At 39.3% G+C, this 19,684-nt stretch overlaps 1 protein-coding gene across 41 annotated transcripts in view; it reads left to right on the forward strand.

The window, feature by feature from the left end:
* Positions 1–12,205, forward strand: part of EPB41L3 (erythrocyte membrane protein band 4.1 like 3) — a 237,483-nt gene extending 225,278 nt beyond the window's left edge. For 10 of the 41 annotated variants that reach the window (XM_057300469.2, XM_055102603.2, XM_063597297.1 and 7 more), the window contains 8 exons: positions 3,559–3,633; positions 6,457–6,579; positions 7,169–7,537; positions 8,266–8,397; positions 8,893–8,991; positions 9,453–9,533; positions 9,807–9,923; positions 11,113–12,205. In XM_057300469.2, coding sequence (XP_057156452.1) covers positions 3,559–3,633; positions 6,457–6,579; positions 7,169–7,537; positions 8,266–8,397; positions 8,893–8,991; positions 9,453–9,533; positions 9,807–9,917 — 990 coding nt within the window. In that variant the 3' untranslated portion in view covers positions 9,918–9,923; positions 11,113–12,205. The other 31 variants (XM_063597298.1, XM_055102606.2, XM_055102620.2 and 28 more) reach the window with 9 other exon arrangements.
* The last annotated feature ends 7,479 nt before the right edge of the window (positions 12,206–19,684 follow it).

Consider the following 19,684-nt stretch of genomic DNA (forward strand, 5'->3'; position numbering starts at 1 on the left):
GAGAATTAACATTTGATAAGCCCAAGGATGTTAATAATTTAAGGAGTACTTTGAATATACTGAACTTTCCCTGGATATTAATGCTTTTTCTGTGTTAGTGCAGAAAAACTGGAGAAGGCCAGGAAAGGATTTTTTCAGCATAATTAAGGAAGAAAAACATGCCCTCTGCAGAATGGCAAAGCAGTTTGGTTATTTAAACTGGAGAAGAGCAAAGGCTGGCATACTCACTGCTTTCAGCGTCTGCAGGGTTGTTTTGCAGTCCCTCAGTGCTCCGTCACACTGTGAATGGAGACATAGCAGAAAGAGCTTGACTAGATATAGAGAACTTGTTAGAAACAGGGCTGATTAACCCTGCTTATCAAAGGAGCCCTGAAAAGCATCTCAAAGGAGCTTCAAGTCCCAGGGGAAAAGGGATCTCTTTAGGTGTCAGGGTGCTGTGCTCCCCATGGCAGCAGGGCCAGGCAGAGTGGCCTGTCCTCTCTTCTACTCTTCTCCAGGACCTCATAGTCATCGATGACATCAAGTTTATACTCCAATTGAGGGCCCTGCAGGTAGCCTTCAGAACAAACCAGAAAGTTCTTTTGCTCTAAATTATTGCCTATTTCTATATTAAAACCATGGCTTCTGTTATTTTTGTGTGTGAAAAGCACAAAAGATAATTTTATCCTTTTTTTAATTGTTTGTATGTTATGCACATAGAAAACATACTGGTTTATAAATATATAACCAAACGATTTTTATTTTGGAGGGGATATTTTTTAAAGTAAGTTACTAATTTGATATTACTCTATTTTATAATAAAGCTTACTTCAATTAAACAGTAGTCAACCAGTTTAGAAAGAAATCCAGTTACTTCCAAATGGAAATATTTAACTCAATTTTTAAAATTGACATCTCTAATAAAGTAGTGGTTATTTTGTGTCAGAATCAGAAAGAAACTTAGATTTGGTGACCCCAAACTTATGACTTCCCAAAGCTTAGTTGTTGTTTTTTCTTTTTTTTGTCTCAGTGGCAAAATGGTACTTTGAAGAAAAAAACTAAAGATTTCTTGAGTTTTAATGTTACCATCTTTTTTCTTTATATTGTTTTATCTATAGTAGTTAAATTGTTATAATAATTATTTCTATAAAATGCTACCAATTTATGAACAATTCGAAGAAAATTATAGTTAGAATTATATATAGCAAGCTAATAATGATGTTATGTCCTGAGAATTTTATGTTTGTTTCCTATATAAAATGGAAATTTGATTGCCAATTGTTTCAAGTTTCAGATAGTTGAGTTAACAGCAGACAAGTAGCAAGGATGTCCCAAAGCAGCAAATAATATCTAATTCTCATTTGCTTTAGAAAATAGGCAAATAAACCCACACACAGGGCCCACCAAACATAGGAAGGGTAGACATGTGGTATGTACAGCCTGCCAGGTACATCCTCTGTCCACAAACCTTTCCCATGACAGACTTTCATGATGCATCTAAGCCTTGTCCATGTTAGAGTTATATTCCTTAGTGGTTACTTGAATACCAAAAGTTTCCAAATCACAATAAAAAAGCAGTACCTGCTAGTAGGTATTCTGCGCCGATATTGTCCTCTCTTTCATATGAGTGATAGTTTTACAGGCGTGTTCACTGTACAGTAATTCCTTGAGCTAGATGATTACTATAGTCAGTTCCCATGATTTGCAAATTCTGTATTTGCAAATTTACCCATTCCCTAAATTTTATTTGTAGAAACCTTTAATCACCCAACAGGAAATGACACTGTTATGAATTTTGTGTGCCAGTATAGGGCCTTGTTTTCCAATTATGATATTAAGATTAATAACTTATAATGTTTAAGTAACTAAATGAAATGGTTGGGCTATGGTTGGGATATCTGACTATATCCTAACCCCTGATAAAAGTGAATTTTTAGATCACCTTTTCTTTATCAGTACCTCTTCACTTCTCTATTAACTAGGTTAACTGTATTGGGAGGTTGACCATATATAGAATTACATTTTAAAATCTCCCTATGTTACCTGTTTATGTTATTGGACATACACAGTTTGGAATGTAGACACTGTTAATATTTTCAATTATAAGACAGAGGCATTTTTTAAATTAGTTGGTTTCAGACACCAGGATATGCTGAAAACCACTGTTTCGCTGGGGGTTTTGTGAAGCTTTTATCTTAGGAATAATATTTAGCTCAGTGATTATAATTAGAGACCTAGCACTGTTATTCTGAAAAGTACCTATAATTTTGACCTTTCCTTCCTGTTTCTCATTTCTGTTTGCAAAAGAGGCTATGATTAAAAGCAAAAAGAAAAAAAGAAAAAGAAACAAAATCCACATTTAATGATTCCACATGGTACATTTTATCTTTTCCAATACCGTCCTTCAAAATGCAGTGGGATAGAGATTTTTGTTGTTGTTGGGTTTTTTTTTTTTCCCTCCTCTGAAATGGCTTGTTTCTCATTAGAAAGAGTCATTTGAGAATGATACTATCAAAATCTGTCAGTGTAGGTCCTGCAGAATATTCCAGATGTTCCCCTACAATCTCTTGCAAACAAATGATTAAATGTAGTACTGGTAGATTTTTAGACAAAAAGAAATTTTAAATAGCTCTCATAAAATTACATTGTTTGTAATGATAAGATGTATTTTAAAAGTTCCATTCTTCTAGAAACTTTGAACTTTCCATCGTTATTTTTCAGTTAATCTTCCAGAATATCCTTTCTGTCCCTGCTCTGTGAAGTTGAACGCTTGGTTCAACTTAGGCTTGGTAGCTAATGTATTGCCACCTGAATTGTGCCTATTTAATACTAGAGAAAAAAATAAAAAGTAGTTAAAAAGCAAAAACCTAATTCCTAACATGAAATACTTAATATTTCTTAATTTTTTATGTTAAAGTATGAATTGATATACTTAATTTTCCAGCAAGATATTTTGAAATTGACTTTAAAAAATTATTAACCATGTTATAAAAGTTCAAATAAAGCCATTGAGTATTTTTTCTTTATTTGTGGGCAATAAATCAATCCATCTAAGTATAACTGGGTTTATTTAAATTAGTGGCTAATGCAGTGACATTGTATGCATTTCACTACTCTGTAACAGGCAGCACCTAAATGGGGAATACAATAAGATACTTGTCAGAAATAGAAATTTTAAATTTTTAAAAATTTCGTAATGTTTTATTTTAAATACCCACTTTTTAATACCAACATAAACATGGTTTAAATGCCAAGAACAAATACCTTTATATTGTTCTTGTATGCTCTGTGTTTGTAGAAATGAAGAACATTTGAGTTATATAAACACCAAAGTTAACCCCAAAGTTTCAGAAAATCTGAACTCTTTGGAAAAAACTAAATTTTGAGGTAGTTTCAGATCATTTTTCAAATGCATAAACAATAATTTACTCCTTCAGGAAGAAAATGAATGAATATTATGAGAATATATGAGATGATAGATAGATAGAGATAATACAATGAAAGAACTCCCTTCCTAACTTGCCTTTTTGGAAACTGTCTACTTCCTCTTCTCCAACCCAACCCCCTTTATTCAAACAGACCAAAGAAGAAACAGAGATTTCTGAAAAAGTTATATTTTTGCAGCAAGGAAGCGCTCCATTCCTTGAGTCTCAGGTAAAAACCAAACATAAAGGATTTTCCAGAAGAAATTGGTCTTCAGACTTCAGTGTCATTAAAATGCTCTTAGTTTTTATTTTCCCTTTAACATTTATCTTGTTTAAAACCAAGGTAGGTACATAATTTTGATTTAGATTCTGGGGAAGGGAAAATTGAATTTTCTTAATATTTTAGTTATCAGTTATGCATCATTTCTTTATGGCTTCTAATCCAAGCTGATTTTTCTCTGTATGTTGTCATTGACTTACTTTCTGATAATAATCTTGCTGAAATGTTGTTTTACTGCCTGTTTTTACCTGTAGAGTCGTGCTAATTTAGATGATGTTGATTGATTTTGAAAGTTCTGAATTCTTATTGGTTTCCCCACTAGCCAAGTGTGATAAAGAAAATGCAGGAAGGAGACTCTGCTGACTCTGTGGTTACTTCTCGTCAAATAATTTTCCAGAAAACTGTCCCATCAACCCTAGAGGTTATTCTTTCAATTCATTTCATTTAATCTAGCAACAACATGTAGATCAATCTGTAGTGGTATTTTTAAAGGCACACGTATTTCTAGATTTAAGTTTTCAGGCTGTAATAAACAGAAAAGTTTCTAGAAAACATTCTAGTTTAAAATGTAAACCAGGGCACTCACCTGCTCCTGGTTTGATATCTCTTCCCTCTGTAATCTGTGAAGCTATTAACCTACCTGGTCATATTGTATTATGCCTCCCTGAATACAAAAGTTTCTTAGCTTTCATTTCTTTTGCCTTATTGGAACTAACACTAAAGAAAGTGAGAGAGAAACTCCTGAGACAGTGAACTTCAGTTGTAAATAAGATTGGAGCGGGCACAATGGCATGTGCCTGTAGTCCCAGCTCCTGGGGAGGCTGAGATGGGAGGATCACTTGAGCCCAGGGGTTTGAGGCCAACCTGGGCAACATAGGGAGACCCCATCTCTTAAAAAAAAATGTAAGACTCGAACACTGTACAGATCACTGTAAGAGGCTCTAATAGTGTCCTATTTGTGGGAAATATTTCATTACAATGCCTTGAACATAGTGACACTCAATATTTATTGAATAATAAGTGCTATTATGGATTCATTTCCCTGTATAAAGAAATACAATTTACAAATATGGAAAATATTTACATAAATTTGTAGAATGTTGGGAAGTTCTCTGTGATAACAGTATATGAAGTATAGATTATATTTAACGAGGAAAACTTTTATCCCCACACATGTAAAGCTAAGTAACTTATAGAACATCAATAATGTTATTTAATCTTGAAATATAAAATGATCCAAAATTTATCATAAGAGCAAATCTGTTCTTCAAAAAATTTACTGCAAAGTATGTTCCAGTTTAAAGAAGTTGCAGCTCTACCTACCGAATGTATTCTGAGCTGAAGTTTATAGTTTATCATTTCAGAGGAGAAGAGATTGCAGCCATAACTATTAGATAATAACATGAGCACTGTATGGTCCCATCACAGACCTGCATGTAGCAGTTGCCCTGATTTTCTTAAAGGATTCTTATTTTAGAAATGAGATACCATCAGAATTTCTAATTTAGCTTTTATATTTCAAATATAGGGCACAGAGGATTGGGTTATTGTAGACAAAATACCAACTGAGGTAGTTGATGGTGATTTGAAAAAGATTGTGACTTACAAGGTGGTGACCGTGAGCAGTAGAACTGGTGACCTCCCAGCTGACATGTTAAAATCTGGCACTATTAAAATGCAAAGCTTCGAAGACTTGGCTCGAGAAATGCAACTGAAAGAAGACAGCAAACAGAAAATATACACTCTAGGAAAATCCTATGACACTGTCTCCGGGAGAATTGTTACTATGACTGGGAAAGCTAAAGAGGGCGAGAAAGTGGAGCAGCCCTCCACTACGGAAGCACTTCAGAAAATGGAGAAAGAAATGCCAGAGTCCATGAAGATCATTCCCGGCCTGGCAGAGTATGAGGTCCTGGAAACCCTCGCTGATGAGAAATCCAAGAGAGGACCAGAGGTCCAGACGACAAAGCGGAAATTGTCCGAATCCCTGGCCGCCATCAAGGAGGCCGAGTCTCGCCGGCAGAGTCCTGAAGAAGATGACCCCAAGAAGGCTCCACAGCTGGAGAAGGATGTGGCCGTCCTCCCTGGCCTGGAAGGCAGACGCTTCAGCAAAACAGAGCAAGTGCCCGAGAGTGAGGTCTTAAAAGTGGGCCTCTTTGGTCCCCGAAGGAAGAGCCTGTCCGAATGGAGATATTCCCAGGAACCAGCCTTTACCGTTGCTACTGCCCATTACGTTACTGAGTCATCCGCCTCCCGAGTAGTGGTAACCAGTGTCACTCATTGGGGCCACAGTTTGCAATTCCAGCATGACAGTTTTTGAGGCAGTCCCCTTCCACCCCAAACCTTTCTGTTTCTCTTGCTGCTTGGCTTTATGTTGAGAGCAGCCAACCCAGCTTCTTAATTTTTTTTCATGGTTAAATCAATACTGCAGTGCAAAGTCAGCATTAAAACACTTTCCATTTTATTTCCAGCACCCTGTTCCCAAGATGTGATAGTGCTGCTGTGGCTTGTAATGAAGGGGAAAAAATATATATATATCTGCTTAAATCGGCACCACCCTGATCCTAATAACCGTCTCTGCTTTACCAAACAAGAGCACCTGGTTTTCTATTTTATTTCCCATTCTTTTCGTTTCCAAACTCTGAGACTCCTTCATTCTTCCTCCTCCCTGTCTCCTCTGCCTACGATTTTGTCTAACAAGCTGTGAATGTTTATGTGCCTGAGTTTGTGTCTCTCTTTTGTGCTTGACTCTGCCTCTCTTTGTTCACTCAGACTAAGCAGTCTTCTGGGGAAAAGCTCATGGATGGCTCTGAAATCTTCAGTTTATTAGAGTCTGCGCGAAAACCAACAGAATTCATAGGAGGGGTTACTTCTGCTTCTCAAAGCTGGGTTCAGGTGGCCATTTGTTTTCGTCCTTGGTGTTTCTGAATGTGCCCATGTGCCTTTCCTTACCCTTTTTTTGGGCGTGAGTGTGTGGTTGCATCCAGCTGGCTTTGCCTTCAGCATCTCAAAGGTGTCTTATTGTCCTTTGTGTCTGCTTGGCATATCTGTCACATGCCTTTAGTTGCATCTCAAGAATGTACTTCAGTATTCGAAAGGCAATCATATTGAGAAATTTTAATAGAATTAAATATCTAAAAGCATTATGTCTCACCAGTTGAGTCTAAGAAAGCAGCCAAAACCAACGTGAATGCGCTGCAATGCTTTGGTTTTTGTTTTGTTAATTGCACTTTATCCTGCCTTCCGTTTGTTTTGCGGATGTCCTGAAGCAGCAGCGCAGGTTCAAGTGCATGCACCAGGGGCAGGGGCAGGCATCAGAGATTTCAGTGGGAGAAATGAAAGCTAATTTATATTTTTCGTCAGTGTTTCTGGTTATAAGCACTTGATGCTGGCTTTAGACATCCTGGCGAGTGGTGGCTTTAGTTATTTTCTGACCTTTGGTTTATGGATGGTCACACTGATGCCACAATCTCTTCCCATGCAGAAAATGGAAACCAAGACGGAGTCCAGTGGAATAGAGACGGAACCCACCGTGCACCACCTGCCGCTTAGCACTGAGAAGGTGGTGCAGGAGACCGTGTTGGTGGAGGAGCAGCGTGTGGTGCACGCGAGTGGGGATGCTTCTTACTCGGCGGGAGAGAGCGGGGATGCTGCAGCACAGCCCGCATTCACAGGCATTAAAGGGAAAGAGGGCTCTGCCTTGACGGAGGAGGCTAAAGAGGAAGGAGGGGAGGAGGTCGCTAAAGCTGTCCTGGAACAGGAAGAGACAGCCGCTGCTTCCCGTGAGCGACAAGAGGAGCAGAGTGCAGCCATCCACATTTCAGAAACTTTGGAACAAAAACCTCATTTTGAGGTAACTAGTAGTTAATGTTACTTTTATCACTAAAATAAAACTGATATAGGATGCCTGGAAATTTAGATCAGCATAAAGGTGGAGCTAAGTTTAATTTTCTGCCTCTCCCATGTATAGTGTGTTTCTCCTCTCATTTCCTTCTTTCATACCTAGTAGGAGTCTCCACACTGATTTCCAGCTTTGGGGTCACATGCAAACATATCTCTTAATTATTAATAATATGGCACCAGGAAATGGTTTCTACTCTCACTGAAATTATTATAATTGGCAGTAAAATTGGGAAATGCAAAGTTGGCCAAGATATTAGAAAATGTGATACATTTATTTCTTATCAGTGCACTTTTCCAGAAGCACCAAAACCATGTTTGCCCGGGTCCTAAATGCCAGAACTTTATTCTTTATCCTCTTTTATTGAGATTCCTAAAGTATTTGGGGAGTTAATGTCTCATTATTAGTTTCTTCTTTCTAAGAAGTTATTAAATAGAAAACTTTTTTAATTGCCTTCAAAATGTTTTGCTTTACTTGGAGCATTTCATATAAAAATGCTATGAGAGTCCAGGAGACTGTTTGACATGTGCATGTTGTATGCCTCATTCCCCAGCTTACTCTCTACCTAAACATTTATAGCATACTAACCTGTGCTTATAACCACCAAGAGAGGAAAAGGAAGAAAACAATGTGTTCATGCAAACTATAACAGCCACTCTGCTTACTCCCCTTTGGCACAGTCCTCAATGGTGAAGACGGAAACCATCAGTTTTGGCAGTGTTTCACCGGGAGGAGTAAAGCTAGAAATTTCCACCAAGGAAGTGCCAGTAGTTCACACCGAAACCAAAACCATCACATATGAATCATCACAGGTGAGATATTCTGTGAAGACCAGAGCCCTGGCTGCTTATTTCACCCCTCTATGGCCTAGTGTGTTTACATAGAACTGCACGATATTTAATTCATGAGACTTAGAGGATCCAGCGGCCAGACCATTTCTATTAAAAGTGATGCAATAATGGTCATTTTATTAGTGATCAGGGAGCAGCAGATGACTTAACCAAGTCTTTATGTGTCTTGAAGTGTAGAAAAAGGCTCAGAAACCTGTTTCCCTAGCCACAGAGAAAGAAAAATATTCACTCACCCATCCACCACTCATATTTCTGAAACCTTAGTTTTTTTAATGACAGTTATCTGTGGTTGCACTTAGTACTTATTCTTGGGAGCAGCTCTCAGACTCTGAAGAGCATAATGATTGCATAATAGGAGATAGTGAAATTGTCGTAATGCCTTAAATAACGTAGCCAACTTCTGAAGAGCAGATGTGAGAGCACCTGGATGAGGGGTCTATGCCTCTGCTGCTTTAGGTCGATCCAGGCACAGATCTGGAGCCAGGCGTGCTGATGAGTGCACAGACGATCACATCTGAAACCACCAGTACCACCACCACTACGCACATCACCAAAGTAAGTGGAGTGAGAACCGAGAAGAGGATTCCTTGAGAGCGAGCTGGAGGAAGGTGCTTGTTCAGAACTCCTCACAGGTTGGGCTGCACAAGCACAAGGTGGCTTGATGCTCAGGATGCCAGGATAGCTGCAAGGGGAGCTTTTACAACCCCTAGATTTATGATGCACTTGTCCTCATGTGCGAGTTCCCCTTTAGGAATATACATTCTGATATCCTAAGCTTAATGCTTACTCCAGTGCTTGGCATGTGGTAGTGTTCCAGAAACATGGGCCATCCAGACCCAAGGGCCTCCATTCCGTCCTCACCTCTGGAATTAAAAATGTGAAATAAGTGCCATAGAACTCTAATTTCAATTCTCGAAGAGTGAATGATGTCAGCATCTTCTGCCATTTCCCCCTACTGAACCATGATGGTTTCTCCCAGTGAGTAAATTCATAAAGCTTCTCTACGTGTCTTGCAGACTGTGAAAGGGGGCATTTCAGAGACAAGAATTGAGAAGCGAATAGTCATCACGGGGGATGCAGACATTGACCATGACCAGGTAGTATGTGTGAGACGGTAAATACCCTGGCAGAGAAACAAAGAAAAACCTGTTGGTCCTACAGTTTCAATGCTATTCCTCTAGTCCAGCATGTATTCCGAAGAAAATTACGAATTAACTTTCCAGTATATGATTTATGATTCCTTTTGTAATCATTGTACCTCATTTGTAAATTGTGGATATAGATCTAGCTCATAAGTCTCCACCTCACCACTGATCATGCATGTTCCACCTCCTTTTTGTTTCTGCCCTTCTGTGATTTCCCGGGGATAGGCGCTGGCTCAGGCAATTAAAGAGGCCAAAGAGCAGCACCCTGACATGTCAGTGACCAAAGTAGTGGTCCATAAAGAGACAGAGATCACACCAGAAGATGGAGAGGATTGACCAGAGGTAAGAGGTGATGCCGATTCTCTAGGCTTGCCTAGGCGGCATGAGGCATGGGGCACTTCCCTCTCATCCTTCACCTGATCCTTCCTTTCCTCTGTTCTCTCACTGGCATTTGTTGGGCTGGTTACCAAGAGGATGGAGAATTGGTTTATGGGTTTGTCTCACATTTGGAGCTTCCATTCTTGTGGAGTTTTTGCATGCACTGCCAGTTAGAGGATAAAGGAAGAGCAGAGTCTATGCTTGTGTGGTCTTCCTGGTGTTCCCTTTTATTCCATGGCCTGCACTCTTTGATTATCCAAATTTGTAATGGCAAATTTGATTTTACTTGCCATGTGGCCTAATTGGAACAAAGGCAGTTTTGCTCTGAGAGGCTCAATTTGTGTGTTCCAAATACTAGGGAAATAATATATACCCCTTTCTCCTTCTGATGGCAACATTATCCCGTCGTAAGCTTTCTCTTCAACTGTGTTTGATTGTAGCCTGTTTATGCTTTTGTCTTTAGTTTTGTTTTTTTAATTTGAAAGCTGAGCACTCACTTTCTTTTTGGATGTCTTATATTTCCTGTATTCTTTGGGATGATTTTTCTCCCTAGTGTAGCACTGTCTCAGAAGGAGGCAAAAAAAATGCAGTCTTGTGGTCCTGTAGAAAGCACATACCTTTCCAGTGACTGTTTGGCCAGCATCATGAGCAGACTGTATCATCTATGTGAGCACAGACTTGTCATGCATACTCACCTGCCATGCAAGATCTCATGGGGCCATGAGCGTTTCTGAGAGGGCTTTGAATGCTGAATGCAACAGTCGAGCGACTTGCACAACTTGGTGATGTGATAAAATGTTTAAGAGATTTCATATATTAGTAAGTTTTCTAACATCGGTTTAAGAAACAAATTGATGAGTGGCATCTCTTAAAAGAGAAATATAAAAAATACTCATTTTACTCAAATGAATAATATATTTTGGAAGATAGCAAAAAAAATAAAAAAGATTTCTTCCATGAGCTTCAGCCACTTGGGCGTTGTTGTAATTACTTAAGAGAAAGCATGTAATTGGCAGTGACTTAACGCTGGAATGTCATGGCATCTTGTCCAAACGAGCATTCTAACTTCCAGGATACTTTTTTTGTGTCCTTGATCTGAGAAAATCTTTCAGTTGTTTTCAAATGAGTAACTAATCAAATCTCTTTTTTGCAGGAATAACTTAGCTTGCACATGAATGCAGTCATGCAAACCGTTAGGAAAACCAGAGCCTATATGGAGTTCCCTCTTCTAACCCAACTGACTTGTATCTGTCCGTGGAAAATTTCAGTCCAGAAGAATTGACCTTGACCATTAATAAAGACACTGGCAGAGAGATCTTCCCATAATAAAGCAATCTGATTCAGCATCACTAAACCGATAATGCATGAAGCAACGATAAAATTACAAAAGAGCAGCATTTTTAATTTTCACAAAATGTCTCAGTTTTCAGCTATACCTGCACGTTCATAACCAACAATATAAACCGTGGTCTCATGTAACACATAAACAATTCATGCCTTTCATAGTTTATTATTATTAAAGTCTAAACAAAATTGCAATTTCTTAGGTAACCTTTTATTTACAATAAATGAAGATTACCCTCAAATGCTAGAAGCTGTCTAGGTCCGTCCGGTGTGTCAGATTTTCCTCAGATTAGATGTGCCAATAACCAAGTTTATTCAGTAAACAACTTGTACTTGTTTCATCTGGTTTTATTACTCTCACCCATAAACAGTAATGACTCTCTGACCCTCTGGAAATATTTAATGCTTCCAATCTTGCTTTGTGTATCTCATTTAATTTGTTATAAGGTAGTACTGATTTTAGCATATTAATGCGATTTCTTCCTTGTTGTTTGCTTTGGTCTGTGTTCAATCCAGAGAGCTTAAATTGTCATTATTTTGGGAAGAAAACCTGTATTTTTGTTAGTTTACAGTATTATGAAATTTCACTTCAGGAGAAACTGCTGGGCTTCCTGTGGCTTTGTTTTCTTAGTTTCTTTTTCCGTGCCGTGTATTTTTTAATTGATTTTTCTTCTTTTACTTGAAAAGAAAGTGTTTTATTTTCAAATCTGGTCCATATTTACATTCTAGTTCAGAGCCAAGCCTTAAACTGTACAGAATTTCCACTGTAATTAAAACTATTTAGTGTTAGTTATAAATAGCCTTCAAAAAGAGAGATTCTCCATTACACGATCACCTGCATCACAGCCCATGGTGAATGTATGTTTCTGCATAGCGAAATAAAAATGGCAAATGCACTGAAAGCGCTAAGTTTGTATGTTTAATAATTTCAGTATTGTATGTGTTTAGTCCAGAAGTAATATTTGCATGACATCAAAGGCCTTATTCAGCTGCACGATAGAGATATCCTGTCTTTACAAGATTGAAAAAAAAAAACCCCCCACAGAGTATACAGTATGCAGTGTCTGTACCCTTTGAGGGATTGAAGATGGGAACAAAGTAGATATATTTAAATATTTGGTTGCCTAAGAAGGCTTTAAAAAATACATCATTGAATCTCATCCTCAAAGTTTTAGGTTTTTTTTTTAATAAGAGACAAGGCTGTGCTATGAAACAGGGTTGCTCAGCCTGCAATCTCATGACCTGTTTTAACAATCACTGTCCCCATCATCCATTTCCTTCGTTATATCCATCTCTTCCCAGCACATCCATTGCTCTGTTAAGTCAATGTCGACCCTAGTTGTTTTAAAAAATCAACATGGAGTCTGGAGTGTGAATTTGAAGTTGCTTCTAACTTACAAATGAGTGTTACACGTTCCTTCCATTAAGTGCTTTTTTTTTTTTTTTAGTCTTTCTTACTGCTTCAAATTAACCGGTATGGAAGTTTCTGCCTTGGGTTGCCGTAGAGGTGGCCCTGTATTTTAATGGGCATTTACTCATGAAGTAAAATTGGACTGTTCCATTTAAAAAAAAAAAAAAATTTTGTGACAGGCCATCGGTGCATGTAAAATTGTGTTCTCAGAAATGACATTTGTTTTGACAAATAGTTTCTTATCAGAGCTGTGTAAGCTCTGAAGGAGGGTGACAGAAGGACCTGATCCTCCCCCATGAGTGTGGCTATTAACATACGCATGCATGCACGCATATGCTCTGCTCAGGAAATGGGGATGGGACAGCAGAAAGACTGGCTCCGAGGGGCTTTGTCATGCCCTATCTCGACATCACTACACTGTTGCTGGTACAGAACACCGTCATGTGGTTTAATACCACAAAATTTCAGGGACACTAAAAGACATCTAACTTGATAACAAGAGGTCAATTCTAAGAATAAACCTTACAAAGAAGTAGCTATGAATAAAAACAACATTCATATGGGTGTTCTGTTCATCCTATTACATGAGTCAGAAACCTGGGAGACTTGGGCACCAGTGTCTTTCTTGCCCATCATTTTCCCAGCCTGCCAATAACATTTCTTCACAGTCTCTTTAATCTAGCCAAGACAGTGTACCTAGATTATTCCAGTAGCTCACTGACTCATGTTCTCACATCACTTCAGTCCCTTACACTGTAGCTTGCAATCTTTCAAGAAATACAAATGTAATCTTCTCATCCTTGTGCTTAAAATGTGTTTTTGGCTTTCTATCACTTATAGTATAAAGGCCTTAAATTTTTTTTCTTCAACTTTTAGATTCAGAGGGCACATGGGCAAGTTTGTTGCATGGGTATATTGCATGATGCTGAGGTTTGGGGTATGATTTAACCCAGCACCTAGGTAACGAGCATAGTACCCAATAGACAGTTTTTCAACCCTTGCCTGCCTCCCCCATCTCGTAGTCTGCAGTGTCTATTGTTCCCATCTTTGTGTCCACGTGTGCCTAATGTTTAGTTCCCACTTATACATGAGAACATGCAGCATTTGGTCTTCTGAATCTGTATTAGCTCGCTTATAATAATGGCCTCCAGCTTCATCCATGTTGCTGCACAAGATGTGATTTTGTTCTTTTTTATGGCTGTGTAGTATTCCATGGTGTGTATGCAGCACATTTTCTATCCAATCCACCATGGGTAGACACAGCTGGGTTGATTCCATGTCTTTACTATTGTGAATAGTGCTGTGATGAACGTATGCATGCATGGGTCTTTATGGTAGAATGATTTCCATAAATTCTTTGCCAAGAAAGGCTTCAATTCTTCTAACCTGGCCCGAAGCCTTGCATGGACTGGCTGCTCCCCACCTACTTCTCCAGCCACAGATGCAACAGTGTGTCTGCTTACTCTGTGATCCCTGTCCGCCTCCACCACACTGGTGAAGTGCTGGAACTATTCTCAGCCCTGTTTTACTGGGCCCCAAATTTTGTTGTAGGTTTGAGCTCAAATGTTCCCTTCCTGATTTTACAGATCAGCTTTCCCTATTATACACTCTCAAAGCAACATTTTTAGTAGAAAATTTCATGATTGTCATTTTTATTTATCTGCCCAATTCTTTGAATGAATCTCTTCTGCGTGCCATGGGTCTCACAGATGGCCCACATCCAAGCATAGTGCCTCCATAAGTGGTGCTCAATATTTGTATGAATGAATGAACACATTGATAAAGGTTACTTTGCTAAGATAAATTTGAAACATCAGTTTTTTTCTGAGTTTTCTCTGAAGCCCAGCAAGTGTGGGGGAGTGGCTCCCCATGGAAACAGTTCCTATTTCAGGTCCCTCAACAGCTCTCATGATTATGCCATTGTCATTGAGTCAGTCACTGGGAATCACCCCCTCAGCAAATGATGGTCTCTCCCAGAGATCTGCCATTCATTAGATATGACGGGTTGGGTTCAGCTCTCTGATTAGAAGGGGTTACACATTATTTCACATGTACTGATGTCAGCCTCAGTTCAGTTGACATCCGGTCGAGGTCTGTTATTGTTGAGCTCTAAACTTTAAGTATATTTGAAAGTGGTCTTGGAAGCTGGAGTTGCCCTATTTCAAAGAGTCGAATAGTAAATTTCACTAGATACACCATTTGTAGATAATGGAAGTCTTAACCACTTCATAATGTCTTTCTTTCTCAAGTTCATTAATTATTCAGTCTTGGCATAGCAGAGGTAAGAGAGTAAGTAATACAGGCTTAAAACCCTGGGGTTAGTTTCAACTCCTTTTTTTCCTTTGCAGTGTGAAAGATCCATTACATGTAACCTTCCTTTACCATCCTACTTTAAGCCCTCATATCTCTCACCTGGACTGTTGATCAGCTGCTAACTGGTCTCTAGGTTCCATTCATCTACTACTACCACCCCACCCCAACGCCCCCCGCTCCCCACACCCCAAGTTCTTTAGGCTGCTCATTTGTCATTCTTAAAGGTGCCATCATGACACAACTAAAAAATCCTTTGGGGATATCCCTCACTCATTCCCTAAGGCTCAATTCTGAACTCCTAAACTTGAGTTAAAACTATGTATCGGCCAGGCGCGGTGGCTCACGCCTGTAATCCCAGCACTTTGGGAGGCCGAGGCAGGCAGGTCACGAGGTCAGGAGACCGAGACTATCCTGGCTAACACAGTGAAACCCCGTCTCTACTAAAAATACAAAAAAATTAGCCAGGCATGGTGGCGGGCACCTGTAGTCCCAGCTACTCGGGAGGCTGAGGCAGGAGAATGGCATGAACCCGGGAGGCGAAGCTTGCAGTGAGCCGAGATCGCACCACTGCACTCCAGCCTGGGGAACAAAGCAAGACTCCGTCTCAAAACAACAACAACAACAAAAACTACATATCCTGTATCCCACCTTTCTTTCTGCCACATTATACAAGATGAACTTTATACTTGTATTAACATGAGATATACCAACGGTCATAGCAGCATTATTTACAGTAAATGGTGAAAACAGCCCAACAGATGAATGGCTAAACAAACTGAGATATATACACGCAATGGAATCTTATTCAGCCATAACAGAGAATTAAGTTTTTTTTGTTTTGTTGGTTTTGAGATGGAGTCTCACTGTTGTCCAGGCTGGAGTGCAGTGGCACGATCTCGGCTCACTGCAACCTCCACCTCCTGGGTTCAAGTGATTTTCCTGCCACAGCCTCTCAAGTAGCTGGGATTACAGGTGCGCACCACCACGCCAGCTAATTTTTGTATTTTTAGTAGACACGGGGTTTTATAATGTTGGCCAGGCAGGTCTCAAACTCCTGACCTCAGGTGATCCACCTGCCTCGACCTCCCAAAGTGCTGGGAGCCTCCCAAGTGCTGGGAGCTTCCCAAGTGCTGGGATTAGAGGTGTGAGCCAACACTTCTGGCCCAGAATGAAGTTCTTATAGATGCTACAACAAGGATTGCCCATGAAAACTTAACCAAGTGAAATAAGCCAGATGCAAAAGGGCAAATACTGTATGATTCCTCTTATATGAGGTACCTAGAGTAGTCAAATTCAAAGAGAAAGATCATGGTTGCCAGGGGCTTCTGGGAGGGAAGAATGGGGAGTTATTGTTTAATGGGCACAAAGAGTCTTGGACAATGGAAAAATTTAGGAAATAGTAGTGATGGTTATACAACATTGTGAAGGTACTTAATGCCACTGAAGTATACACTTAAAAATGGTTAAAGTGACAGACTCCATGTAATATTTTACCTTAATAAAAAATACATTTGTCATCTCAGCAAAGAGCTTTCCAAAAGTTCTTACCATCAAGATCAATGCTGGCCAGCCCCACCATGTGCTCCATGGTCCCATCCAGCTTGATGTTCTTATGAGCATCAGAGAAAAGCCTCTTTTGTGGAAGGTACAACCAAGAGAAAAAAAGACTATGCAATATGGATTTTTTTAAAAAAAGGAAAAACTCTTATGAATAGCCTCAGATCAGAGAGGACACCACATCCATGAAAACAGAGAGCTACAGAGGAACATTCAGAGAAAGAGCTTTTACAAATTGAAACATATTGGCAGAAATGAAAAATTCAGTAGAATGCTTGGGAATTTGGGGAAATCTAAAAATGCAGCAGAAAAAAAATGGAAAAAAAATGCAAGAAAAGATAAAAGCAAAGCACTCTAGAAGAAGCATACAAATAGCTGGAGTTCCAGAGAGTGAAATGATCATCACCATTATCAAAGTTCCCAGCTTTGAAATCGTGGGTTGGTTTCTGAGTGGCAATAGAGCATACCCTTTCCTTACACTGCTAAGTTCATGCTGGCTGCCCAAAAAGTATTTGTTTAGGGAAAGCTATGTAGGTGGTAAAACTAAAAGGCAAAGAAATGACTAATGCAAAAGTCAGAATGGTAGTTACTTCTAAATCAGGGAAGGAGGGTTGTGATAAGGGAGGTTCCCACTGGGCTTTCTGAGGGTGCTAGGCAGGAATGTTCCTTAGGTTAGTTACTATTCTTTCACCTCTATGCAAACATTTTTTTTGTCCTGTGTTTAACTTCAAAAATACATGTTTTTAAGCCCTCGTCTTTTATTGTTGAGACAGGGTCTCACTGGAGTGCAGGCTGGAGTGCGGTAGCGCGATTAGGCTCACTACAGCCTCAATTTCCTGGGCTCACGTGACCCTCCCATCTCAGCCTCCTGAGTAGCTGGAACTGCAGGAACATGCCACCCCACTTGGCTAGTTTTTGCATTTTTCACAGAGACAGGATTTCGCCATGTTGCCCAGGCTGGTCTCAACCCCCTGGTTCAAGCGATCCTCCTGCCTCAGCCTCCCTAAGTGCTGGGTTTATAGGTGTGAGCCACTATACTCGGCCTTCTTTTACTTTTATGAGAGGAAATATGTCCCAGGACTAAAGAAACTTGGACTAAGAAGTCCTGGTTAAAAGCGTGAACGCATCAATGATTAGATTTGAGATCTTAAAAAAGTAATTGACCATTTCATATATATATATATATATACACACACACACATATATATATATACACACACATATATATGTATATATATTTTATTATACTTTAAGTTCTAGGAGGAGAACGTCACACACCGGGGCCTGTTGTGGGGTGGGGGGAGTGGGGAGGGATAGCTTTAGGAGATATACCTAATGTAAATGATGAGTTAATGGGTGTAGCACACCAATTGACTTCATTTCTCTGAGTCTCAGTTCACTTATTCATAATGAAGAAGTTGTACTAGCTGATCCCCAAATGTTCCATCGAGTTTCAAGTTCCATGATGCCAGCTAAGCTATAATTGAAAATGATGGCCTAGGAAGTAGGCCTTTTCTGTCCTCAGGCCTCTCACCGCAAGGTTATTAGTGATGCTCAAAAATCAGAGAAGGTTCAAGCTCAAAAGAATCTTTAGGACCATGGAGTTCAAGCAGCTCACAAAAGCAGTCCTTTAACATTGCCTTTGCCCCGTGGAAAGGTTCTAACTTAGAATCCTAAAGTGGAATGGAAATGGGTTTCTGAATACAGACACACACACACACAGAATAGCCTCTCAAGTTTCTTTGAGATAAATGTAATCTGTTAGAGACTGGCCTGTACTGCAAGTTTAGAAATATTGTTTCCATATTACAAGTTTAAGGAAAAGTTTATCTGCCAAAATAATACATGGATTTCTAGAGCACCCCATACCATAAGGAGGAGCCAGAATATTTTCCAGCTGAATCCAGTCTTACTCATTTTCCTTGAATGATACTGAAATCTAAATTATCCTTGAACACAAACAATGACAAAGAAATACAAATGTTCATGCAGTGTAATTTTCAACAATCAAATTGGCCAATCTGATTCTAATTCTAAGCTTTGCCGAGGATGCCAAGCAGAAGCCACGTGAGCACATTGCTGGTGAGTCTAAGTTGGTGATTTGGAGTAGGATTGATACCAATATAGAGTCTTAAATTGTGCAAAGTTCTCAGCCCAGCAAATCCAACTCCTGGAATTTTTCCTAAAGACACAGAGGTATACAGCAGTTAATGTACAAGGATGAATAGCTCAATGTTGCTCATAAAAACCAAAAAGTTTTAAGTGGTCTAAATAGCAAAATGGAAATCTGTAAATAAATCATGGCATTACATAAAATAGAATATAGTGCAACCAAAAATTGTACAGTAAGCCAGGCGTGGTGGCTCATGCCTGTAATCTCAGCACTTCGGGAGGCCAAGGTGGGCAGATCACTTGAGGCCAGGAGTTCAAGACCAGCCTGGCCAACATGGCAAAACCCCGTCTCTACTAAAAATATAAAAATTAGCCAGGCATAGTGGCGGGCGCCTGTAATCCCAGTTAATTGGGAGGCTGAGCAGGGGAATCACTTGAACCTGGGAGGTAGAGGTTGCAGTGAGCCGAGATCACGCCACTGCACTACAGTCTGGGTGACAGAGTGAGACTCTGTCTCAAAAAAAACAAAAAAAAAAAAATTGTAGAATACCAGCCTGATAGAGGAAATCATCTTAATATGTTGAGTGAAAAAGTGAATAAATGAGCTTATACATTATGGTGCTAATTAGGGACAAAGCTTATCTCTGCACAGAAAATACCTGGGAAGATGTATACCAAAATGGTAGCAGTGATTTTTCTCTGAGGAGAGAGTGTATAGTGATTTTTTTCTTCTTTGAGCTGTTCTATTTTTGTAAACTCTTGTTCTAGGCAAAGTTTCTTCAAATGTCTATCACCATTATTATATTTTTTTAAAAAAAGAGTTTAAGAAATAATGTCAATAATTTTATCTAAGAACTGAGACTAATGGTGAGTGAGAGATACGTAAATGAGAAGAAAATTGGAAAATTGACTTTTTCCAGAACTTCAGTTATTATTACAATCTGCAAATGTTACAAATGCTTTTGTTAAATGCTTACTTTCTTAGTCA

The sequence above is a fragment of the Pan paniscus genome, chromosome 17 (genome assembly GCF_029289425.2).
Source record: "Pan paniscus chromosome 17, NHGRI_mPanPan1-v2.0_pri, whole genome shotgun sequence".
NCBI classification, from domain to species: Eukaryota; Metazoa; Chordata; class Mammalia; order Primates; family Hominidae; genus Pan; species Pan paniscus.